The following is a 26,980-nucleotide window of genomic DNA, read 5'->3' on the forward strand; positions in this document are numbered from 1 at the left end:
ATATACTCAATCACAGAATGGAGTTGCAGAGAGAACCATTATGGAGATGGCCCGTGCTATGCTTGAGCATTCTTCACTACCTCGATGTTTCTGGGCTGCTGAGGCGGCTTCCACTGCTGTCTACATTCAGAACAGGTCTTCTACTGCTGCTCTTCCCGATAAAACTCCATATGAGGCTTTCCATGGTGAGAAGCTCTCTGTTGTTCATTTTCGAATATTTGGGTGTACGGCGTATGTTCATGTGCGTAAGGAGCATCGCTCCAAGTTGGACTCGAAGTCTCAGCGCATGACTTTTCTCGGATACAGCATTGTGTCCAAGGCATATCGTCTTTATGATCCTCAGGCCGGTAAAGTTGTTGTGAGCTGTGATGTGGTGTTCGACGAGACTCCTACATCTCCAGAGGGGGGTGGTGAGCTTCTTCTTCCTTCGCCTCCATCGTCGTCTCCTTCTCCTCCTCCTCCGGTTCTCGCTGCTTCTGTTACACCTCCAGCTGAGGATACTCAGTCAGATGATGATGACCCTGCTCCTCCTCCGGCGAGCTCAAGCAGATTCGTACCTGGTTGGTATTATCTGACAGTTCGTGATTCTGGGTTGTGTGAGCTTCCTTCTGCTCCTCCGCTTGGTTCTCTTCGGCGTTCTTCCAGAGTTACAGGGAAACAAATTCATGAGGGCAACATGTTTGTTAATTATGCTCTTATGTCTACTATCATTATTGGTCCTTCTGATCCCACTTCTGTGGACGAGGCTCTTTCACATGAGCCTTGGCGTCGTGCTATGCAGGCAGAGCTGGATGATATCGAACGGAGTGGCACTTGGATTTTGGTGCCTCGGCCACTGCAGCGTAAGGTGATTGGTGTGCATTGGATCTTCAAATCAAAGTTCCGAGCTGAGCAACGTAAGGTGATTGGTGTGCGTTGGATCTTCAAATCAAAGTTCTGAGCTGATGGCAGCTTGGACAAGCACAAGGCGAGGTTGGTTGCCAAGGGTTATGCTCAGCGCCCTGGAGTCGACTTCGATGAGACGTTCGCTCCGACGGCCCGGATGACTACCATTCGCACCGTTCTTGCACTTGCAGGACATCATAGATGGCCCGTTTTCCAGATGGACGTCAAGTCGGCTTTCCTGAATGGAGAGCTTACACAGGAGGTTTATATTGATCAGCCGCCAGGATTTGTTGTTCCGGGCAAACAGGATCATGTGTACCTGCTGAAGAAGGCTTTTATATGGTCTAAAGCAGACTCCACGGGCTTGGTACCAGTAGATTGATGAGTTCTTTCAGAAGCTCGGCCTGCGTCGTTCTCACGCAGATTCGAACCTTTATATCCCCCTTGAGAGGGGGTTGATTGTTATCATTGTGGTCTATGTTGATGACCTCATCTTTACAGGTTCTTATTTTGTGAGGATCCGTTTTGTTATGGATGCTTTGGAGACAGAGTTTGAGATGACGGATCTTGGCCTCTTGCATTATTTTCTTGGCTTTAAGATTTGGCAGACCTTGAAGGGCATTTTCTTCTCTCAGCAGAAGTACACTCGGGAGATTCTTGACAAATTTTAGATGACTGGGTGCAAACCAGTATCTTCTCCTATGGATATTGGTGAGAAGCTTTCTTCACTTGATGCTTCTCCAGGGACTGATTAGGGACAGTATCGGGTTCTCGTCGGTTGTTTGGTATGGTTGACCTACTCGCGATTGGACATATGCTTCGCAGTCAGTTTATTGAGTTCCTTCTCATCTAAACCCCTTCAGCAGCATTGGCGTTGTGCTCTCAGAGTTCTTCGGTACTTGCGTGGCACTCTGGATTTTGGCATCTTTTATGGCCAGAAGGAAATATCTTCAGAGGACATGGCCATCACTTTGCTGTCTCATGTGACCCCTCAGTATTCAATTTTCTACTCCTCTTTGATCACCAGTGGGAGGTTCAGCACCATCACATGGGAGGAGCTTGCGCCTATGGTCTTGGACCAAGAAGAGCCTTTTACGAACCCTCCATAGAGCGGAGGTTCTCAGGCCTTGACTGGCCAGTGGTTGAAAGGCTGTAACAACAACAACAATAAGGGCAAATGGAAGTCTTCATCAGAGAAGTCTTCTGAGAGAAGAAACCTGATTTAGAGCGTGATACTTTGAAGGCCGAGCAGACCTGTAACAATTGTGGTGAGAAAGGCCACTATTGGAGGAAATGTCCTAAGCGGGAGTTTAGTGAGTCTTTAGCAATCTTTCAAAACAGCATACACGAATGTGAAAGAGATGTAGTAGAGACGACACCAGATGGGGTCCCGAATTACCCACTGAAAGTGCAACCCACACCCACACCCACACACCCCCCCCCCCCCTTCCCTTCTGCAAGCATGAGTATTTGCTTTATTTCTTCTTCTAGAGAACTGTTAAATTGTGTCCACAAGACCGAGTGGACAAACTGACTGACTGACCGCCAAACGCAAGGACAAAGTGACCAAACGCTAGGCAAAACTATCTGTGCATAAGCTTTAGGTGGCCGTGAAGCTATCTTCGAGAGAATTACACCTGCCCGAGACTGAGGGTAGGTGTGCTGAATACTTCCGAAGAGACTGAGCTTCTTTGCCTTGGGTTGAAAGCACAAGAGTTTCTGTAAGTATGCACAGGCAAGAGCCTAGGCATACATGCTTGACTTAGCTTTATGATTTCTGAATTTTACCTGATGATTTTGGGACTGAATATGCCTTGCCTTTTTAAATGGCTCTTGGATGCAAGGCGGCTGCCTGGGGAGGATGTCGGCCTGCAGCAATCCCACGACTAGGTGAAAATTGGCTACATGCTTGGTCGGTTGGTTATGCTTGGTTGGGCTGATGGGCTGGTCGGGCTGTCACCTCAACTGGCTGACAGCAAGTGGTACTTGGCCGACTTCTCTTTAGCCCCCCAAAGGGCTGCCGACTGGCCCTAGATGCATGGCTAGGGGTTTGGCTATCCCTTGCAAGGCTAGCCCATCTTTGGGGCTGGCGTTAGGGCTGGCCCCACTACATGCAATGCAACTAAATGCATTCTAGTGCATACTACTGCTATGGTTGTGTCATGTGCACAGTGTGTATCTACCGTGTGCTACACGCACACAAGACTAGCTTCGAGGTTTGGGGAAGCTTGGAGCTAGGCAGGTTGATTGGCGAGCTGAGTTAGGGATAGACTAACCGGCGGGCACCCAAGTATGGACGGGCGGGCACCTAAGTGTGGACGCCTGATGACTAGCCAAGAGCCTATAAAAGGGTGGCCAAGGTTAGTCATTAGTCATATAGAGTCTCGCGTGACTTTGTGAGGGCTCTATGGTCAGGAGCCTGGATCTAGTGTAGACGTGCACCTGCTTCATGCAGCCGAGGCCGGTAGCAGTCTCGAGGCCCGCGAGGGTAGCTTCGTGGCGGTATGGGACGTCACGAGGTAGAGATTGGTCGGTACGTCCATCTAGTTAGCTTAGCTCGTGGCTCGGTTGGGACAGCCAAGTCTTGTGGGCTTGCCCACGGCTGTCGAGGTTGGGAGGTGAGTCAGGCCTGCACCCCCGTCTTGTTTGTTTGGTTTGTTTACAGGTTTCGAGTCATGTACCAGGAGCGTTCCACGAGGAGATCCTATGGGGATTTGACAGTGGTATCAGAGCAAGCCTCGTGAACGAGCAAGTTGGTAGGTAGAGGAAGATGAGGTCGTAGAAAAGGTATGAGTTCGAGAAGCTTTCTGTTTTTTCTGTGCATACTGCTGTTTTTCAGATTAAGTATGTTGCTTTTTCATCATAGGAGCCCGTGATGATGGAGATTGTGGTCTAGTTGGGTTGTTTGCTTAGCAAGAAGAAGGGCTGTATGTTCTTGAACTGTATGAACAGTTTGAAGAGAGAGAAAAAAGAAAAAGCATGTTGGCTGTATATTTGTAAGAGGGAGAGAGAGAGAGAGAAATATCGTCGGCTGTTCATTGGTTGGCGCCTGAGTGGTTGCGCAGACCGCCTGAGTGAAGACACCAGCCGCTTGTGACTGCATGTGTACGCAGGTGGCACTTCAGTCGGTGCACGCAGGCAAGATGGTACACGTAGGCAGGCGGACAGGTGGTACACGTAGGCAGTCGGGTGGTACACGCAGCCAGGCAGGCACGTAAGTGCGTAGGTGGCAACTTCAGGCGCGCGCAGGCGGTCGGGCCAAGTAGGTGCGTAGGTAGCAACGCCAGGCAGGCAGTTATGCGCAGGTACACACAGGCAGCGACGTACGCAGTCGTATGGGTGCCTGGAAAGCGGGCGCAAGGTGGCTTGATGGCGGTGCATAAAAACTCGAAAAGCAAGCCGCCGGTAAGGTTTTTTTTAGCTTTCTTTTTAAACGAAAAAAAAAGGAAACAAAATCTACGCTACCTTGCTTTTGTTTTTTTTTCCTAAACCTTAGTAAAGGGTTTAAAAACCCACATTATGCTTTATAGGTGTTTTTTTAAAAGAAAACAGAATATATATATATATATATATAAACACAAACGCAAAAGCTAAAGTTGGCTTTTGGGAAAGCCTATATATTTCCCTTAAGCGGGCTTCTTCCCACACATCTCTCAAGTCCTCAAGCTCTCAAGCTCTCAAGTTCTCTAGCACTCTCCTTGTGTAAGATAAATATTTTTTCTCTCACCTTGCTCTCTTCAAGATGTCGATCCAAGAATCCGAGTTGGAGCCCCTTATCGAACGTGAAGGCCTGCCGGCTACGGAAGATACCGATGCCGATCTTTTCGACGATTATGTGTCAAAATCAGATTTCCAAGAATTTAAAGTTGCAAATCGCCGCGTAGATGCGGGCTTTGCAAAACTCCATCTCTTTGTTGACCACTATCCTATCTACTCTTTCGGGTATGGATACCTTGGCGTCTGCTTTAGGTCCCAATATTACTCCGGAACAGTTTGGGGGCGAGCAAAAGCAGCGTACCAAAAGGAGATAGTGGACACTTGGCTACATAAGTGGCAAGTCCATTTTCAGTTTCATCCATATGACGATGGAAAAAAGATCCAATTAGCAGCAGGTTTCTTCTCAGGCAAAGCTTTGCTTTGGTGGAAGGAACACAACCCTAAACCAACGACTTGGGCACAGTTCGAGACGTCTTCAAGAAAGAATTCCTCAAGAAAGAGTTCCTCAAGAAAGAGGATGATTTTGTTGCCCAGTTTACTACTTTGACCATGACCTCGCAGAACCTCACTTATGAGGTCTACCTCCAGAAATTTAGGGACTTGCAGATGAAAGCTACAAAGATGGATCCCACTACTCTTTTGGGGTTCTTCGTAGCCGGTTTACCTGACTCATACCGTTTACAGGTTAAAAATAACAAATGCAAAACTTTGGACGAGGCCATTCATTCCGCTCGTATCTATGATGATACAATGGTCTCTTCCAAGTCTAAACCCGTTACCGAGCAGGAGAACAAGCACAAAAGGAAGTTCTTCGCACCAATGGCTAGCACGACTGAAGGAAAGTCTTCGGACCAACCTTCGAAGAATTCAACTTCGACACCAGCGAAGAAGAAACGTCTCCTTAAGGCTTTGAAACTCAAGAAGGAGGGACGTTGCTTTATCTGCGAAAAAGGCCACATGCGTAACGAGTGCTTGAAGCAAAAGGGTGCAAAGACCAATGTAGGATCCAAGCCAAAGGCAGCTAACCAGTTGTCTTTGACAGATACGTTAGTTACTGTATTTTCTCGCCCTAGTACATGTTCTGATTGTCTGTTCAACTCTAAAGTTTTTGGCTTGCATGATCTTCTTCGAGAAAGAAGGACAACACCTGGAGAATGTGTATAGATTACAAGAGATTGAATAAGCTGACAATTAAGAACCGTTATCCTCTCCCTAGATCAGATGACCTGATTGACCGGTTAGTAGGAGCGAAATATTTCACGAAGATAGATTTACGTACTGGCTATCACTAGATACGTATTTATGAAAGACATGTCGAAAGAACCGCCTTTCGGATTAGGTGTGGCCATTACGAGTTTCTCGTATTATCCTTTGGGTTAACCAATGCTCCAGTCACTTTCCAGCAAATGATGAACGATCTTTTTCGTGAACATTTGGAAAAATTTGTGGTTGTGTTCTTGGATGATATTTTGATATATAGTCATACTCTTGAAGATCACGTTAGACACCTCACGATTGTCTTAACTATTTTAAGACAGAATCGACTATATGCTTTAAATAAATGTGAGTTTTTCATGATAGACATCATTTACTTGGGACACAAGATCACTAGAGATGGATTGACCATTGACTATGACCGAGTTCAAAAGGTTCTGGCCTGGCCTATACTGCGAATAGTGAAACAACTTCGTTCTTTTCTCGGTTTTGTTGTTTTTCTTCGGAAATCTGTGCGGGAGTACTCTTAGCTCACACTGCCGATGACCGACTTGTTGAAAGGTCGTGGACGTAAGTCAAATCAGCCTATCACTTGGAATAACGATTTAGATATGGCCTTTAGACTTTTGAAAGATAAAGTCAAGGAAGCACCTATCTTAGCATTACCCGATCCTAGTCGGCCTTATGTTCTTGAAACTGATGCCAGTGACTATGGCATCAGGGCTGCTCTATTTCAAGATGGTAGACCTGTTGCTTTTGAAAGTAAAATGCTAGACGACACTCAATCTCGTTGGCTAACTCTTGAGAAGGAGCTTTATGCTGTGATTCATGCTCTAAAGGTTTGGAGACATTATTTATATGGCTCCAAGTATGTGTGTGATGCGGACGATTTGAGAGGAAGGGAAGCTCGATGGACTGAATAAATGTAAGATTTTGATTTTGAGATTCGTTATAGAAAAGGGTCCATGAATAGTGTTGCAGATGTGCTTAGTCAAATTAGAGAGGTGAATACTTTGTCGTTCACCGAGATTTCTACGGACTTATTTCAGTCATTGAGAGGGCTTTGCAGAACTGATAGTTATTTTGGTCCATTTTGGCAGAAGATCCAGGATGGGAGCACATTGATTGACTAAGACTCGATGACTGAGCAGCCTACCATTCAAGCTGCAGGAGGCTAGTGGATGATTCAGAATGGTTTACTATTCCGTAATGACAAAATTTGTGTACCATAGATCTCGAACATTAGGTCCAAGATTCTTAAGGAGTGTCACGACAGGACACAGTCAGTGATAGGGACTCTAAGTTTACGAGCGATTTTTGGAAACTTGTTTTTGAGAAGTTGGAAACAACTTTGAATTTGAGTTCCTCAGATCATCCTCAATCTGATGGCCAGACTAAAAGAGTGAATTAGATTTTGGAGGATATGCTTCGGGCATATGTATCCAAAAGATAGAGTTCATAGCAGGATTATCTTCCTATGTTAGAATTTGCATATAACAGTACTAAGCATACGAGTACAGGTTTTAGTCCTTTCATGCTTATGTATGGTTTTCAACCTAGATCACCTGTTACAGTGGGATTCTCAGGACTTTAGCGTGATGCAGCACGTAATTTTTTGCAAGATATGCAAGAAATGTTACAAGTTGCGAAGGAATCTATTAGAAGTGCTCAAGACCGAGACAGATTTTATTCTAATAGACATCGTTCATCCAGAGAGTTCTCTCAAGGAACGATGGTGTATTTGCAAGTTCCGAAAGATTCCGAGACTTTACGGACAGGTCGATCTCCTAGATACTGTGGACCATTTCGTATTATACGACGGATTAGTTCAGTCGCATATGAATTGGATTTGCCTTCTCATGTGAAAGTTCATCTTGTATTTCATGTTAGTAGACTTAAGTATTGGGTGGAATAGACAAGTTAGTTACTCCTCAAGAAATCATAGATGTCGAGGACATGACATTTGTTCCACACGAACCTTAAAAGAATCTTGGATTTCGTGAAATAAAATTGCGTAATACGCTTATCACGGAATACAAGATCAAGTGGAAGGATTGTGTTGAGGAGGACGCTACATGGGAGACATTGACTACTCTTCAGAGAGATTACTCTGGCTTTTTAGTGAGCTCAAGAGTGAGCTCTTAGAGGAAGGGGAGTATGTCATGTGCACAGTGTGTATCTACCGTGTGCTACACGCACACAAGACTAGCTTCGAGGTTTGGGGAAGCTTGGAGCTAGGTAGGTTGATTGGTGAGCTGAGTTAGGGATAGACTAACGGGCGAGCACCCAAGTTTGGACGGGCGGGCACCCAAGTGTGGACGCCCGATGACTGGCCAAGAGCCTATAAAAGGGTGGCCAAGGTTAGTCATTAGTCATATAGAGTCTCGCGTGACTTTGTGAGAGCTCTATGGTCAGGAGCCTGGATCTAGTGCAGACGTGCACCTGCATCATGCAGCGAAGGTCAGCAGCAGTCTCGAGGCTCGCGAGGGTAGCTTCGTGGCGGTATGGGACGTCATGAGGTAGAGATTGGTCGGTACGTCCATCTAGTTAGCTCAGCTCGTGGCTCGATAGGGACAGCCAAGTCTTGTGGGCTTGCCCACGGCTGTCGAGGTTGGGAGGTGAGTCAGGGCTCCACCCTGGTCTTGTTTATTTGGTTTGTTTGCATGTTTCGAGTCATGTACCAGGAGCGTTCCACGAGGAGATCCTATGGGGATTTGACAGGCTGACCTCTACATGCACCTATATGATGAACACTTGCTGAATTCTCCATAGTGGGTTAAGAGGACTGGCCTGAAACTGACCTCTATGGCTGGGAGACTGACCTACGTAGCTCGTGCTTGACATGTCCCGGACTGGGGCTCACAAAGGGGTCACGGCATACGACAAAATATCCTAAAAGGTACTACTTCTGTACATGATTCTTGCACTATTGATGAGACAGTTTGTCACTGTGTACCACAGTGCATGGGTGCACGTGACACTTCTCATCATGAAAGCATCCATGGACGGGCATGCGGCTAACATGTAGGCTATATTTGCCCGTCACGACAAGTTGGAGTCGGCACCTCGAGCACCTAGTATTCTGGATCTGGAATCTACAAGGCCACATCCAGTGCACACCGTGGAGAGTTGCCATAGCGATTATTTCATGCCGATGAAGGCGATGGATGTTGGGGACCCAGATTTCAAGGAACCTTGGGCCCATGCTTCGGAGCAAGTGTTGGATGATTGTGAGGGTGAAGTGGCAAAACTTTATGGAGGAGGATTTTTCACTCCTTTGGATGCAAACAAGGAATTGCTGAATGAGCTTCTTTCCCAGTATGGCAATCCTCTCATTCTACACCAGTGCATAGTTGGCAGTAGAGACGCTTTGTGTTACCGATGGTCTCGTTTGTGGAGTCCCTCTCGAGTGCATTTTCCAGACAGTTCCCGCTCGCCTTCAGTGGCTCGATGTCGGTGGACTACCGGCGGTTTGCTGAGTTCTTCCTCCATGCCTCATGAGGAACGAGCTCAATTAATGAACCTTATGAAGCCTCCAAAGTTCAATGGGAAGATGGATGGAGAAGTCGTAACCGACTGGATCCATGAGATGGTTGCCACGTTGGCCGTAGCAGGTGGTTCAGATATTTTTCAGCTCCATTTGGTGCATGCGGCTTTGATGGGTGCCGCTCTCTTGTGGTGGGAAGAGTACCTTAGGCAACACTCCATGACTTGTTGGGATAACTGTTGCAAGGCGGTCTTGAGGCAGTTGATTCCCAACGATTACCAGTGTGAATTGAAGAAATAGTGGGAGCGTTTCTAGGCTTCTCTCTTGAGCCTCTGGCGGGAGCTGTTTGAAGGTGAGCCACTCTCCAAGAGACTGGGCGGGTCCCTCACTCAATGCGCCTCATGGGACGTGAGGACTGGAGCCAAGCATGTGGCCACTAGGAAGCATAATCAAGGGGTTTCAAACCAGTGCCTGTCGAAGTCTCTCCTCGTCTAGGACTAGGGGGGACTGGTGAAGAGCCAAACGAATGTAATGTTATTGCATCTCTTTTCTCAATTCTCAAATTGTTTGTCTTTGTGAGACATAAATTGAGTGCTTGAATAAAAAATGGTATAGTAGGACAGATGTTGCTCTTCAACAACTTCTGTGATTGCACAACTGGGTACCCCCAAATGCTGTAGGTGAACGCAGCAGGACAGATGACGTTCTTCAACAACTTCTGTGATAGAACAACTGGGTACCCCCAAATGCTAACTGGGGGCTAGGTGAACGCAGCAGCTGACCAGTTGCTGGTGTAGCGTGGAAGAGCCTGAGTTTCTGAACAGGGGTCCTCCCCACTTCCAGCATCTTGAGTAGCGTCTTGTGGGAGCAGCGTCCAGTGTCCTCCCTCCTCTGACGGTCAGCCAGCTAAGTTCCCATATCTTGCACATCCTAGCCCAATTCACAGCAGAGACTGCTACTGTGTTTCAGCAATATACAATAATCCAGGTCTCTTGCCAATGTTTAATTGATTTGGCTTTAGGTCTTCTGGTGCTTTTTTCACGTTTTTGAGAGCTTCCATTTATAGTGAATTGATGCTTTAAGTCTGTCTTGGAGATTACCTCACTTGTTGCAAAGCGTATTTTTTTTATTTTCTCATTTAGTCTAGCCCTTAATTTCGGTTTCTGATTCTTTTGAGGTCTGCAGGAGATCATGGCTACCAAAGGGTTGAATGTCCAAAGCAGTGCTAGATGGCTGGCATCAGTGTATTTCAAGAATAGCATCAATCGTTATTGGCGGTTGAGGCGAGACTCAACGTAAGCTCTCATAACACTAGGGTCTCTATCTCTCCTCACCTTTAAACTTTTCCTTATGTTCTTGAATTGCTCTTGAGCTAAGGCTGCGTACACACCTCACCTGCCCTTGGCTCTGTGCCTGTACTCTGGCGGGTAACTGGGCTGCTTTTGGAGGGATGGGCGGGTGCAAAACCTCACCCACTAGACAACACAAGAAAATGAGAACCACCCCTGCAGCAACAAATTACAACATCATGCTTTTCAGCTTTGATTGGTTATTAGTTGCCTGCCCCTTTGGATGTGTATCCAGCCTAAGGGGGGATCTATCGAGACAATTTAGACTCAGTATTAGAATCCAGCCTGGTCTTCTGGGATTAGCCTGTGTGAGTGAAGCCCTTTAGTTTCTTATAGTTTTGTCACAATTTTGCGAAATTTTTTCAGAGGTGTAAGCGACACAGAGAAAGCATATCTGCGAAGCAAGCTCTTGGAACTCTTAAGAGAGGAAAACAACCAGGTGATGTTCAAATACTTCTCCACTCATCTCAATTTGACAATATTTGCAAGTCTTGTAAACTTTTTTTTTGAGAAAGAAATTGTAGACGTGAAATGCATGCAAGTCTAATGATGTTGAAATTTGTTTCTTTAAAATAAAAATTTAATGCTTAAGAACACTTCTTGTGATACATTGATAAAAATTCTCCTAAGCAAAGTGATATTTCCCCCCCCTCAGATTGCTGTACAGTTGGCATTGGTCATATCCAAAATTGCACGCTTCGACTACCCAAAGGAATGGTAAAAATAGAATCAAATGTTTGAAAAAAAGTCCATTTTCAATTGCAATTTATATAGCAACTTGGGTTTCTTTTCTCATTGCTTTTTGAGAAAACTATAGATGTACGTTTTACATGATGTTCTTTCTGCACTTTTAGACATGGCAATAATCTGTGCTTTGCACAGGAATATTTTATTTTTAATTATCACTAAATACTCTTTTTAATAAGTATTGCTGAATACCTTTTTTCTTTCACCTGCCAACCAAAGATTAAGATTAGATATTGTCTTTTTTTCCACCATCCAATGGTAGGGATCAAATTTTGTTTCATCACCAAATATGTTTTGTTCAAATGATCAAGATTAGATTTTACCTTTTTGACCATCCAACGGTAGGGATCAAACTTGCTTTCTCATCTATCCTGCTTTTTATTATATATGGATAACTGTTACTAAAGATTCTTTCAATAATTATAACTAAATACGGTTTATTATGTATAAAATAGATGATGTCTTTGGTTTTTTATGCTGCATTTGTTGTTGTAGAGCTTCAACTAATTGTCAAAAGAAAAAATGTATGTTTATCTCAGGTACAGCACATGACCTCTTTTTGTTTTTTTTGGGGGGTGGGGGTGGGGGTGGGGGAAGGGATGGTTTTTAGGCCAGATCTATTTGCAACCTTGGTACAAAAGCTTCAATCTCACGACGTTCTGATCACTCAAAGGGTGTATATGGTGTTGAATCAAATTTTGAAAGAGCTATCAACCAAAAGATTGTTGGCAGATCAAAAAAATCTCATGGAGGTAAATTTCTGAGCATATTTGTTTCTTCTCTTTCTAAAATTAACAAAATTCAAACTATGTCTCATTTTTCCAGCAAGGAAAAGAGACATTGTGTAGAATATTGTTTCAAAACAAGGGTATAAAAAGACGATGTAAATGCAGATATACAGGGACAAATCACTGTTATGCAAGATTAATATCATTAAAATTTTAGAGACACAGATGTAACTTTTTTGGTTTACTGAAAGTGAAGCCTTGGGAACTACTGAAAGTCTTCAAAAAGATCTTTAGATTTTTTCAAGTCTTGGAAACAAGAGAAATTTCTGAAAAGTTCTACAGGTTTGCATTACTATGGTCTAAAGGACGTCTTCAAAAGCATACAGTAAGTGTAGTACAGATGGCTGCGTGTGGGTGATTTGAGCTGTGGTTGAGCAGAGGGGCTCACCACGTTGTGCCAGGTGGCATGGTTGGGCCCTCTTTGTGACAGCTTGTCCTGCAACATGGCATGCTGGCAGTGATGCTACGTGGTATTGTGCATTTTGGGGGGGGGGGGGGGGGTGGGGGGGGGGGTTGGTGTTTGCAGGTTTTGGTTGTGCTCGCTCACTAGCTCCTATGCAAGCGGCCCCCATTCTGAGAAAAAGTTTCCTGAGCAGGATTTTCAACACTTACACTGTTTATGGGTGTACTTAACATTCTTCATCACACTGTGTGGCGAAGTTTATACTGGGCATGTCCAAGAATTTGCAGCCCTTTGGGCCTACAGGATCATGTGAATGTGCGAGATGGTGCCCTTGACATCACCCAAACACCCAACAATTACCAACCCATCCTCTCGGTGTGTCCTTATGCTCTCATGCATAGCCTTCATAAGCATCACTTCATCACCAATGCATGCACATAGCCTTCTTATGCTCCAGGAGTTGAGCCCATGCATAGGGGTACACACCTTCCTTATGTATTAACAGTACTTGCAACTCATTAAAACTGACCTTTGGAGAGGTGGTTCTTGATCACATACTCTTGCCTTAAAATTCTGATTTGTATGCACAAAACTGAACCAAACAATTTTTTATATGCTCACTTGGACTCCATGGCAAGACTCATATGGATACTCATCATATAAAATTCAAACTATAGTTGTTACGAGGTGTGCCTCTAACCATTAGAGGTGTTCGAGGCGTACGAGTCTTCCGACTCCCGAGGCGTTCGAGGCATCTGGGCATAGTTGATTTTTTTTTTGGACAGTTTTGGATTCTGCCCGTTTGGGATTTGCCCGTTTCTGCCTGTTTTCGTCTGTTTGAGTCTCTAGACGAGGGCTATAAGGGCCCCTCAGCTCTCAAGACACACACACTCTCTCTCGAGTCTCTCCCTCTCTCATACACACTCTCTCTCTCCCTTCCTTAAGGCTTAAACCTTGCTCAAGGCAGCCCCTCTCACACACTCTCTCTCAAGGAGACGGATCATGTTGGTATGCACAGATGACAGCTTGGTTCCAACTGCATGGCTTTAGTATGGACAGGCTACCTCCATTTCAGTACTCCCTGGATGCACCCTCCCTCTCTCTCACACGGGCAGAGATTACCAGACTTATCAGGCAAGACTTGACTCAGCTGGACACTAGGAGGACATGGATACAGCCGACACATGAGCTTGGTACGAAGATGGCTTTCTATAGAGATCATCTTCTCCAGCTCACGGAGGATGGGTTTGTGATTAGACCCAGCTACATGGATACTCATCTTTCTCATGGGGTACGGTGTGCTATTGGTCAGATGCGCACATCCTCACACCAGCTAGAGATTGAGACTGGCAGATTCAGAGGAGTACCAGCTGAGGCCAGGATTTGTCAGCTGTGCCAGATGGAGCCAGAGACAGAGTTACATTACATATGTCACTGTCCAGTATATTATGAGATACGAGGCCGTTTTCACTGCCTGTTCAGAGAGGGCTTTGGACCACTTTCTAGAGTCATGAGATACCAGGATCAGAGATGCCTCGGATTGTACTCGCTGGAGCTGCGTAGACATAGAGAGGGTCTCCTGAGAGGGAGGGGATCAGAGAGGGAGAGACACCTACAGAGGCAGATTACGGACTTCTTTCGACCAGAGATTGAGCAGTCAGGTCAGCAGGCATTGTAGCTAGCCCCAGAGTACAGCCGCACCAGAGATACACTGATTGATTGGGCTATGGAGCTGGGGCGGTCCAGGCGCCCCAAGATGAGAGGCCCATCTCGACACCGGCGGAGACTACAACAGAGGATCAGGACCATACTAGCACGGCATGGGAGACGTCCAGTCAGAGTACTCACCATGGAGGACATTGAGGATATCCGCCATCGACCGATGAGAGACATCTTTGGATAGTGATGTGTATGATGCTTACCTTTGTTGCTGGAGTTTTCCTCCCAGATGTTATCCATTAGGAGCTCCTGGTACCGTACTTTTCCTCATAGTTGTTTCAGTTTCAGTTAGTTGTTTAGTTGTTTTTAGCTTTCCTTACACAGACATTATATCAGATCCACCAATTGTTGTAACCTTTTTGGTCTCATAGGTCATTTTGGCCTTTTGAAGACGTTAATATATCATTTCATTTCATTTCATTTCTCACACTCTCTCTCCCTCTCTCATGCACACCCAGGTGACACCGCCCTCTCTCTCTCTCTAATAATCTATATATATATAATATAATATAAATAATATAACAGACGCCTCTAACATGCCACTAACTTCTCTAAAAATTACGAGTCTTTTGAGGCGTGTACCATACCCTCCTCGTACCAAACGCCTCTGACGCCTCTAACAACCTTGATTCAAACCATCATGGAATCTCTTATGCACAATTGAAGGGTCCTGTTTGAACCATACAAGACACTTCAATTTATGATATGAGGGTTCTATTCTTGTATGTGTTCACTCAACAATCATACAAGCTTACTTGGAAAGACTCAAAGAGAAGCCCCATAACTACCATCTTGGTGAGCCCAAAGTACAATATAAGCATTTACAAGGGAGGAAAGAACCCCCTTCTCAGCAGCAACCCGTGAGCCGCCAACTAGCCTTGAATCCATTGCTCCCACGCAAGGTGCTAAGGATGTTCCCCTCTATGTATTCCGAGTCAAAATCCTGACCTCCTTGTCTTTAGCACTTGTGTCATGTGCACCCTGCATTGGGGTACATAGCGACACACTGGCATCATCATCAGTGCAATATTTGTACAAAAGCAATACCTTTTTTAGGAATATTTGTCGTACGCCATGACCCCATTGTGAACCCTCAGTCCAGGAACAGTTAGGCACGAGCTACACAGGTCAGTCTTCGAGCCATCGAGCCACAGTGTTCAGTCTGGAGTCAGTCCTCTTAACCCGCCTAGAGAATTCATCAGATTAGTGCATGTAGCAGTCAAGATTACATGGGATGCCTTCTGAAATAATATCTGATAGAGATTCTAAGTTCACAAGCAATTTTTGGTGGGCTTTATTTGAAAACTTGGGGACTACCTTGAAGTTTTTCTCTTCTTTCCATCCCCAAACTGATGGGTAAAAAGAGGTCATGAATCTCACATTCCTTGATATGCTCAAAGCTTATGTTAGTGATCATAAGACCAAGTGGGAGAAATACCTTCCTTTGCTGGAATTTTTCTACAACAATACAGTGCATTCATCCACGGCAAAAGCTCCAAATGAGGTTATACAGGGTAAAGTGATTCCACCACCAATTGTTCGCACCAAAGATAAGATTTTTGCTGTTGATAAGATTTGAAAAAAACAATGAATCAAGTCCGCTCCACAACCAGGTCGGCTCAGGAGCGACAAAAGAAGCAAGCTGACAAGCGTCCAAGGCATTTGGTCTTCGAGAAGGGCACTATATTTTGTTGAAATTTGATAAAAGCCGTCTGAAGCAGGGAATCGGCCAAACTTCATCTTTTCCAAAGTTGTCCAATACATATTATGGGCCATTCAAAGTTATTGATAAGATCGATGAAGTATCTTACAGGCTTGATCTTCCACCTCATTGGAAGATACATAATTCTTTTCATGTAAGTTCGCTAAAGCCTTATGCTGGACCAGAACCAAAAGAACCCATCATTGAAGATCCACCTTTGGTGGAAGAAACTGAACAGATGCTAGAACCAGAACAGGTATTGTTTCACAAGGACTAGACCACCAGAAGTGGCCTTGTGACTCGGAAGTTTTTGCTGAAATTCAAAGATCTAGATGAAAAGTTCATGCAATCTTATCCAAGGATTCTTCAATCATACGAAGAAGCTTTTCAGCTAAGGACAGCTTAATGAAAGCCAGAGGGCTGTCATGACTCACTGCAAAATGCAAGAAAGAATTCTTTGTATCCTTTGTAATAATTATACTTTCTTCTATGTTTTTCGTGTTTGCCTTTGAATTTAGATAGCAAGAAAATCCATTCATTTGGATAGATTCGTGCATATGAGATGGTTATTGGTGAGTGGCCATAGGTCACGGTGGGTCCACGCAGTGGGCTAGAACATGGATAGTGGACACTTCCACCTATATGACCTGATTGGGCACCTATGGCCGGAACTCAAGCATACCAGGGTCAAGCTCGCACATAGAAAGGATTGATGCCTGGGAGTGTGGGCTAGATCCGCCAGAACAGACAGTTACAATCGATAAGATGGCATGACCAATTAAAGCCTTGGCAGTCCAGCCCCACGGACTGGCAACAGGCTTTGCAACATATGCAGCAATAGCTTCAAGAGTCCATGGCCACATTGGCTTCTCAGATCGACAGATCGCCATTCCCATCTGAGTTTTCTACCAATAGTCAACGTTGCAGCAACAATACCAGTCAATGAGGACAACATTCCTCCTGAGGTAGAAGGTGACGATCTTAAGACTCTTTATTGTCTTTTGCAAGCCAGTAAAACAAAGAAATTGGAAATTAATCCCCCAAGTCTTGTGGAGGACAATGCAATAAGGGTACACTTGAAAAATGGCTTTACAAACTACACCTATATTTTGACTCGATGGTCCTATGTTAGAGTGATTGCTTGATTTTCATTTTACATGAGTTATATGCATTAGATTGAAAAACCATTATTGTTTTGTGAATGTGGACGGAAAGAGCTTTCATTTGACCCCCATATTGGGGGGGTCCGTAAAATCTAGGTCCGGGTCCTAAGAAATAGGAACCTCGGTTTACCCTAAGAAGGCTAACCCTAAAAAATAGAGATTTCCTAAAATTTAGGAATCACTTACTATAACTGTGCTTGCTAAATTTGGAGGTTTCTATTTTTTGGCAGTTGACACCTCACCACAGAAAGTTCTAGAAGAATGGACAAGTGTCCCAACACTTGTCACTTGAGCTCCAAGTGTTCTAGAAGAATGGACAAGTGTCCTAAAACTTGTCACTTGAGTTTCCAAGTGTCCCTCCACTTGGCCCACCTTCTAACATGTGGCTGGACACTTGTCTTTTTCAGCCTTACTTTCTTTCCCTCTTAAGCCTTGAAGCTCTCTTTTCCTATAAATACAACCCTTTTTCTCTCATCAGCTAGCCATGGAGGGGGAGACTTCATGTTGGTATGCGCAGATAGCATCCTGGTTTGAGCTTCACGGGTTCAGCTTAGACAGACTTCCACCCTTCCAGTACTCTCTGGAGGCACCCTCTCTCACCTTGACACATTCTGAGATTAGTAGAGTCATCAGACAGGACCTCATTTAGTTGGACACTAGGAGGACATGGCTAGAGCCCTCACAGGAGTTGGGGACGAAGATGGCTTTCTATAGAGACCATCTTCTCCGCACCACTGAGGATGGCTTTATACTTAGACCGAGCTACATGGATACCTATCTGTCTCATGGATTGAGGTGCGCCATTGGGCAGATCTGCACCTCCTCACATCAGTTAGAGATAGAGACAGGCAGATTTAGAGGCATACCTCCAGGGGACAGGATTTGTCAGATTTGTTGGATAGAGCCAGAGACGGAGGAGCACTACATCTGTCGCTGCACAGCATATTATGAGATTCGAGGGCGCTACCATTGCCTTTTCAGAGAGGGATTTGGACCACTGGCTAGAGTCATGGACTATTGTGATCAGCGATGCTTGGGTTTTTATCTCTTGGAGATCCGCAGGCTCAGAGAGTCCATCATCAGAGGGCGCTACCATTGCCTTTTCAGAGAGGGATTTGGACCACTGGCTAGAGTCATGGACTATTGTGATCAGCGATGCTTGGGTTTTTATCTCTTGGAGATCCGCAGGCTCAGAGAGTCCATTATCAGGAGCAGACGCCAGACTGGCAGGGAGTCCACACAGAGACAGATTACTCACAGCATATTATGAGATTCGAGGGCGCTACCATTGCCTTTTCAGAGAGGGATTTGGACCACTGGCTAGAGTCATGGACTATTGTGATCAGCGATGCTTGGGTTTTTATCTCTTGGAGATCCGCAAGCTCAGAGAGTCCATCATCAGGAGCAGACGCCAGACTGGCAGGGAGTCCACACAAAGACAGATTACTGACTTCTTTAGAGGGACTATCCGGGAGGACACACAGCCGACAGCCCTGCAGCGAGCACCCCGTGGGACTCTAGTTGAGAGAGCTATCAAGTTGGGCAGATCTAGACGACCGAGGGTTCGCGGATCCTCACATCGAAGACGGTGCCTACACCGGAGGATTCAGAGCATCATTGCGAGGCATCGGGCTCGCCCGACCAGGCATCTCACTATGGTAGATATCCAGGCCATCCGGCAGAGACCCATGCTAGAGATCCTAGGATGATTACGACTCCAGCCATATACTGTTGTACTCACTGTCACTTTTGTACTCCCCCATATTCATGTATTCATGTATCCATGTACTCATGTACCCCATTTTGACCAGTAGCATTAGCTTCCCACTCTCCCTAATTGCTGCTTCCGGATGCCCCCCCTACTGATGTATTGTGGGGCTAGATACTTAGTTCTTTCTTTTCTTTTCCAGACAGTGTATCAGATGTCACATGGTTGTAACTTTGGTCTCATAGGTCACTTTGGCCTTTTGAAGACGTTAATATAACATTTCATTTCATTTCATTTCTCATTCTACACACAACTCCCTTGCTTTAAATTAGTCCCTACTCACCCTAAAGTAGCCCACACCACTTGGGTACAATCCCTATCTCTCCATCAACGCTTCCACATGATGTAACTAGTCCATCTTCCACCTTTTCCCATGCTGTCCATTATTGCAGCAAATCTATAAATGAGGTTTCAGCTTTCTTATTACTCCAATTTCAGCTTTATAACGTCTCTTTTCCCTTCATCTTTGGATCAAGTACAAAGTTGCAGCCATTGTACAGCTCTACATTAACAAGAAGGCTGATTACTCTCTCTCCTATTCGGGCTTCTCACTATCTATGTATTGTAAGAAAATGCATTTGCATACTTGCTTGTTTTTGTATGTTCATTAGCATAGACTTTTGCATGGTCTGTGTTCTTCACTCTGAGGTTGATTGTAACCGAACTCAATCCTAAAGTACTTGGATTGAGTAGAAATAAATTCCCATTTTGGAGGGGGTTGCCCATCTTCAACCCTCAATCTAGCTCCATCATATGTCTCTCAACTTTACTTCCAATATGTATTGCTATCTTATGCACATGTGTTGTAATTTATTTCAGCATTGAGTTATTTGAAGTTAGTTTTGTTATTCATCTATTTTAAGTGTGGAATACCATCGAAAATAAATGAGAATATTAATTGTTAAGCATACCACGTTGTACGGGGCGCTTACAGTGCCATTGTCATTGCGGTGACTCCCTTGTATAGGGTTTTGCACATGGCCGACATGGAGAGCTCTACATTGGGGCTACTCACCCACTTCACGCGAGAGGCCCTAGCCGAGATTCGTGCGACCACCGTGCTTGATGAGGAGGACCTTGACATTCCTATGGAGGAGATTAGGTAAACCCAGGTCCCATGTTTTCAAATCTCTTTCTCTTTCCTTAACCTTAAAGTGGCCTTTTTGCATTCTAGGGATCCCACCGAGCCTCGACCCACCCCACGATGCGATTCGCTTGTTGCGCTTGTGGAGAGGAGGTGGCGGTGGATGCATAGACCTACCCAGGGTCTTGTGGCCTTGTTGCATCCCGCCTACAAAGTATCAAGGCTCTTCGCCAATGACGAGCTACTTTTTGATCGGGATGCCTACTTGCCAACGATACTTCGCGTCCACGAGCAAAGAGAGTTCCTCCAAGAGCTTATTTGGTACAATGATCAGAGGGGAATCGCTTTCATGAATCCACTTTGCTCGAGTAGGGGATGGTTTGGTCACTTTTTTGGTGGGAGTCATTTGATTATTAAATAACTCATGTACAAAAAGTCGCTTTGAGAGTCTTGTCACAGGTGACTATTGAATATTCAAGACTTTTTAACTTTAAAGTTTATACTCTAGAGTAGTAACTAGTTCTTATATTCTAACTCTCTTATTTTCTTATAGGATTGCTCTTCGAGGGCATGTGAGAGGAACTGGAGTTCCTACTCACTCACACACACAAAGATACGGAATCGTCTGAGCACCATGCAATTAGAGTGGCTTGTATATTGCCGTGCTAACATGTGCATGGTGGAGAAGATGCATGACATGGAGATCTCCAGAGTTCAAAGTTTAATTCATGATTCATAGCATGTCATGACGATAAGTCGTGATCAATAATTTATAAATGTTTGCTTTCAGGTGAATGTCAACGAGTTCAAGTTGATAGTGGACACTCTTAAGAGTGTCCACAAGGAGTGAGATCGAGATAAGGAGGCTATATATGCCGATCTTTACAGGGAGCTAGAGGAGATTGACTGTCGAGTTTCTTGTACTCCTAGAGGTCGCGTAGCTAGAGGTGGCACGCGAGTAGGTCGCGGATGCATTGTTTGGCGCCCTACTTCGACCGGCCCGATGGCTACATATGTGAGGCATGGCTTGACTTCGAGGAGCTCTTTCGCACTTGTTGTCGAAGAAGAGGATGGTCCTATTGCAGACATCAGAGAGCTCGAGTACGATGACGAGGGTAGCAATGTCCTTAGCGAGGGCAGTTTTGGGTTGGCCTTTGATGATGGGAGCACCTCTAGCGAGTGCATTCCTTCTCCTACTAGAGTCTAGACTGTAGACTCTAGACATTTTTGTACTTAATGTTGTGACTAGTCACTACACACTTTTTTTTTTGTATCTCTTATTGCAAGCCGCGGGCCACGGCTCTTATTTATGGCATGCTACACGCATATGTTCACTATTCACGACTCTTGAGTCTTTGTACTAGTGTTTTAACTTTTTTCTAGTTTATGACTAGTTACAACTTCTCTAGACTTTGCATCTCTAAATGTGTACAAATATCTTTTTTTCAAGTGTTTTTTAAAGTGGACCGTACCTCATTTGAACTTATTTTTTGAAAACTAAAAGTTCTGTACCGGGATCGTTTTTTCGTACATGACAACTATGCTTGGACTGAAGCACGGAGTGCTTGAGGCTGTTTGTATGTGTTAAAATATGCAGCGGAGATGAAGACAAAATCTGAAAACCCGACCAGCACAAGTATAGTCGGCCAGTAAAAGTGCAATCGGCCAGATCAGTGCATACAGTCCTGCAGTCGGCCAGCATACAGGGGTAGCTGACATGCACAAGACAGCCTCCCACAACAGAAAAAATAGGGAAAAATATGGAGAGTGGGGAAAAATGAGAAAACACCTAAATCGGGCGGGCACACCCACAACAGAGGCCCTAGTGTAAACATATAGAGAGGAGATGACTGCTAACACCCCTCTTAGCTCTTGGATGTGGAACCAACCCCCAGGGAGTTGCAATGCCGCTGGAGCATAGCCTGAGGTAGAGACTTCGTGAAGAGGTCCGCCTCATTGTCCTCCGTCAAACAATAAAGAAGCAAGATGTCACTAGCCAAGATCTTCTCACATACAAAGTGATTGTATCTCTATGTGCTTAGTCCGGGCATGGAAGACCGGGTTCCGAGCAATAGCTATACAGCTCTGGTTATCGCACTGGATGACTGTGGGCTCCTTCTGTGGAAACCCAATCTCACCAAGCAACCTCCACAGCCACACAACCTCGCAAGCAGCACCACAAGCAGCTCGGTACTCTGCGTCTGTCGATGATAAGGCAATAGTTGGCTGCCTCTTACTAAGGCAATAGTTGGCTGCCTCTTACTGCTCCATGAAACCGCTCCTGAGCCGAGGGAAAAACTGTAGCCTGATGTGGATCTCCTCATGTCTGGATCTCCTCCCCAATTTGAGTCACTCCATCTTTGGAGTCTGACTCCATCCATCAAACCCCCTCGTGTGTAAAAGAGTCCAAGATCCTTCGTACTCCGCAGATACCGCAAGATCCGCAATCGTGCGTCCCAATGAGACTTCAACAGCGTCTGCATGAATAAGCTCAATAGCCCCACAGAAAAGGTCAAGTTCAATCTGGTGTTCAGCACACCAGATCAATGAACCAACCAGCTTTCGGTATAGAGAGGCATCAATCGGCTCACAAGGATCATTCACTATCAGCTTTGTGTTCGGGTCCATCGGCGACGTAATAGGCTTGCAGTTCTCCATCCCAAAGGCCTCAAGCAACTCATGAACATACTGCTGTTGAGAGACACAAAACCACCTTTGGGTCTGCCATATCTCCAATCCCAAGAAGAAGTGGAGTAAGCCTAAGTTGGTCATCTCAAACTCCTTTGACAAGGCAGCCTTCGTCACTGCTCCACATGACCACCGGTGAGAATGAGATCATCCACATAAAGGATGATTAACGTAACCATGCCGCATTCCCGAAAGAGATACAGGTTGGGATCTGCAACCAATCTCTGAAATCTAGTCTGGAGAAAGAAGGAATCAATCTTCTGATTCCAAGCCGTGGGAGCCTGTTTAAGACCATACAAGGCCTTCCTTAACTTGTAAACCATCCCTTCTGATCCTAGAACCACAAAGCCTAGAGGTTGCTCAACATACACCTCCTCCTGCAGGTCACCATTAAGGAACGCAGATTTGACATCCATCTGATACACATGCCACCTCTGAGAAGAAGCAAGGGTAAGAACGGTCCGAATCGTGGCCATCCTTGTTGTCGGTGCAAAGGTATCCTCATAGTCGATGCCTGGCCGCTGAGCATAACCCTTAGCCACGAGTCTGGCTTTGTCCGACACATATTTGGTCTTAAAAGACCGATTTGACACCAATGATTGATCGTTTTGATGGCCTCGGTACCAACTCCCAAGTGTTGTTCTTCTCGATGGCATCCAGTTCCACCTGCATGGCTTTCCTCCAAGTATCCTGTGTAAGGGCTTCCTTGACGGAAGTGGGCTCTTTGTCCTGCATGATACGAGACATCAAAGCATAGTTTACTTGTAAAAGCTCCATTGAATGACTTTTGTCACGGACTCTGTGCGATCTTCGAGGTCCGTCCTCTGTGATCCATTCGGAGGGAAGCTCCGTGACACCTGACTCCCGAAGGGTGTCCACTAACCACTTGGGTACTCAAACAGAACGCGGAGCCTCCTGCTGCTGCAGGGGGCTCAACTCCAGCTGCGGGCTCAACCTCCTGAACCGACTGTGGTTGTCGAGCTGGAACAATAGACTGGGAATCATCATCAGAATCCTTTGGGTCTCCAAGAAGTGGCGGCTCATCGACAATGGAAACCGAAATCTGCTCATCAAAGACCACATCCCTGCTGACAACAATCTCATTCCTCTCTAGATTAAACAACCTGAATCCCTTGGAAAGAGAGTTATATCCCACAAATATAAGCTTTTGGGACTTGGAGTCGAGCTTCCCCCTCTGCTTCTTCGAAATGTGTACGTACACATCGCTCCCAAACACACGGAAATGGGAGACATCAGGTTTCTTGCCAAAATATGCCTCGAAGGGAGTCATGTTAGGTACTTAAGCTGTCGGATACCGGTTGAGGATATGGACAGCCGTCGCCAGCATCGTCCTCGCCATCTCCACCATAGTCCTGTTCTTCCGTTCTACTCTTCCATTCTCTGATGGCGAACCTGTATTGGCCAGTTCTCTCTTGATGCCATGATCTGCACAAAATCTCATGAAAGCATTTGAAGAGAATTCACCTCCTTTGTCAGCCCGCAGAGTCTTTACCAGGGAAATTGGGATTTGATATGGGTATAGCAAACAGTGAGGCTATACTCGGCTTGGGATGGGTTTAGCGTAATCCAGACTCTTTCTCCACCATCACATGCCACTCCTTGAACCGAGCAAAGGCTTGGTCCTTTTGAGAAAGGAAATAGACCCATGTGAATTTGGAACAATCATCAACAAGCAGCATGAAGTATAGAGATCCTCTCAAGGATGGTGTCTGCATAGGTCCACACAAGTCAGTGTGAACCAACTCCAACGGTTTCGAAGCCCGCCTGGAAGCCTGCTTCGGAAAGGATTCCCTTTGCTGCTTACCACGTATGCAAGAACTGCAACGTCCTTGCCTACTGCCAATATCTGGCAAGCCAACCACCATTTGGTCCCGAAAAGCTCACCGCAGTGCATCCACATTTAAGTGGCCAAACCGAAAGTGCCACAAGTCACCAACGTGAGAACCTGTCAATGAGGAGAGTGTGGAGAGTTTGTAGATACCATTCTCCATGCCGCCTTCCCATACAACCTGGCCAGTCTCGCAGTTCCGTAGAGCAACTGAATGCTCCTCAAACTCCACCCGGAAGCCAGTCTTGCATACCTCATGCACTGACAATAGATGAAAACCAAGTGCTGGGACGTAAAGAACATGAGAGGAATGCTTACTCCCCTTGCCGTCGGGAATGATCTCCATCCGGCCCTCACTGTGTATCAGAATTGTGGAATTATCGCCAATGAAAAAGCAACCTGACTGCTGTTTCAGATCCAAAAAGAAGTCACGGGAAGGAGTCATGTGTCTGGAAGCACCACTGTCGAGAATCCACTCCCGAGTATCCTTTGCGGTGAAGCCAACTGCCTCCTCGCTCGAAGAAGATGAAGCATCTGAGTCCATCATCTCTAAGTGCACAAAGGCTGGAGTCTTTGTAGCTGAAGCTGAAGAATCAGCACTCTTCCTCCCAGTCCGCTTTGGACACTTCCTCCAATAGTGGCCTTTCTCGCCACAATCATTGCAGGTTCTCTCGGCCTTTAGTTTCTCTCGTTCTGCGTCAGGCTTCTTCTCAGAAGACCTCTGATGAAGCCTTCCCTTTGCCCTTGTTGTTATTATTCCGGCGTTTCGACCGTTGGCTAGTTAAGGCCTCCGAACCTGCGTCCTGTGGAGGGTTCGTGAATCTTTTCACCTGGTCCAAGATCATGGGCACAAGCTCCTCCCATGTGATGGTGTTGAGCCTACCATCGGTAATCAAAGAAGAGTAAAATGCTGAGTACTGAGAGGGTAAATGCGACAGCAACGTGATGGCCATATCCTCTGATGATCTCTCTTTCCCAGCCTGGAGCTCTTTCTGCTGAAGAGCCTGCAGCTTGTTGATGTGCCCCCGCATCGTTGACGACTTTGCAGGATTCATCACCCGCATTTGTACTTCCAAGGAGATCCTCTTCATGGGCGATACCCTGTTATAGAGAGAAGCCAAATGCTGCCATATACCTCTGGCCAGCGTCATATGCTTGATATGATTGATTACCTACGGTGTGCAGTTGAGGAAAATGAAAGAACGGACCCTGGCATTGACACGATCCCACAACTGTGCCTGTGCCTCGCGTTCCTTCTGAATCGAGGGTAACTCCCCTTCCTCTAACTCCGGCCGTGGAACCCCAACAACAATGAAATCAACAAGGTCGTAAGACTCCAAAACAAATTCCATCATTACCTTCCATATGCCGTAGTTGTTAGTGTCCAACTGATGGTCCATTGGGAACGTGGGGAGTGTCGGGATCTTCACATGCTTCTCAGCCATCTCAAGTAAATCTGCCATTGCGGGGGTGTAACGGAAAAGGTTGATGGGTGGGAAAAAAAAGAACTTAAACCTGCCAGCAAATCAGCCCGCCTTCCTCTTGCTTCTCCTCTTCCCGGACGGTCCAAAACAATCCACCAATCAGCAACAAAACAGCCCCCCTCTTGCTCACACAGTTCCAAAGATTTATCAAGAGCCTAGAGCTCTGATACCATGTCAGAATATGTAGCGGAGATGAAGACAAAATCTGAAAACTCAAGAGCAAGTGCACTGCAAAAGAATACAACAATGGAGAGAGAGAGAGAGAGAGAGAGAGGCGTGTAACTCTACACTAGGAATCCTGAAATACAAGAATGAAGTGAGTGGGTGTGACCGCTCCCTACCGGAGGCCTACAGATCGGAAGACAATATACACATGTTTAGAACACTTAATCTAATTGATATTAATCAATGGAACAACATAAGCAACACAACTACTGGAAATACTGAAAAAAGTACAAATGACACCAGCACTGGGGACGGAAAGGACCGCCCCCCCCTCAATACTTATTGTACTTCTTGGAGTATTTATATTTGTACAAGTGTCACAGGCCTGAAAGGCCAGATTTCTCCACTAGGGAGTGAAAACAACCAAACAGATTTGGTTTAAGTCGATGAAAGTGTTGGTCGGAGTAGCCTCAAATCAGAGGCTCATTCCCACCTTCATTGGGTGCACACTTGCCTTTCGCTGGTCTTCTGGGACCGTGCACAAACGGGCACACCCATACTAACGCAGGCAACAGTGTTACACTGCGGTAGGAACGTATCCCGGTTCTCCCAATTAAGCTTTGTACCTGGTTTTTCCTCATACCCTCTTGACCTTCAGTGCAGGACAATCATGGGAGAAACCACTTCCCAATGATCTTCTAAAGTGTATGCAACTAGAGAAGAAACTTGCCTACACAAAGCTTGAAATAACAGCATTTAACTTTAAT

The 26,980-nt window shown here is 45.6% G+C and overlaps 1 protein-coding gene across 2 annotated transcripts in view; it reads left to right on the plus strand.

The window, feature by feature from the left end:
* Positions 1-26,980, plus strand: part of LOC147619511 (ARM repeat superfamily protein) — a 121,087-nt gene that overhangs the window by 25,690 nt on the left and 68,417 nt on the right. For both annotated transcript variants that reach the window (XM_086773180.1, XM_086773179.1), the window contains exons 3-6: positions 10,490-10,599; positions 11,020-11,092; positions 11,309-11,370; positions 12,011-12,152. In XM_086773180.1, the coding sequence (XP_086629306.1) occupies positions 10,490-10,599; positions 11,020-11,092; positions 11,309-11,370; positions 12,011-12,152 (387 nt within the window). The remainder of the gene's footprint in view (positions 1-10,489; positions 10,600-11,019; positions 11,093-11,308; positions 11,371-12,010; positions 12,153-26,980) is intronic.

This window comes from Cibotium barometz, chromosome 33 (assembly GCF_041138505.1).
Source record: "Cibotium barometz isolate CiBa-2024 chromosome 33, ASM4113850v1, whole genome shotgun sequence".
NCBI lineage: Eukaryota > Viridiplantae > Streptophyta > Polypodiopsida > Cyatheales > Cibotiaceae > Cibotium > Cibotium barometz.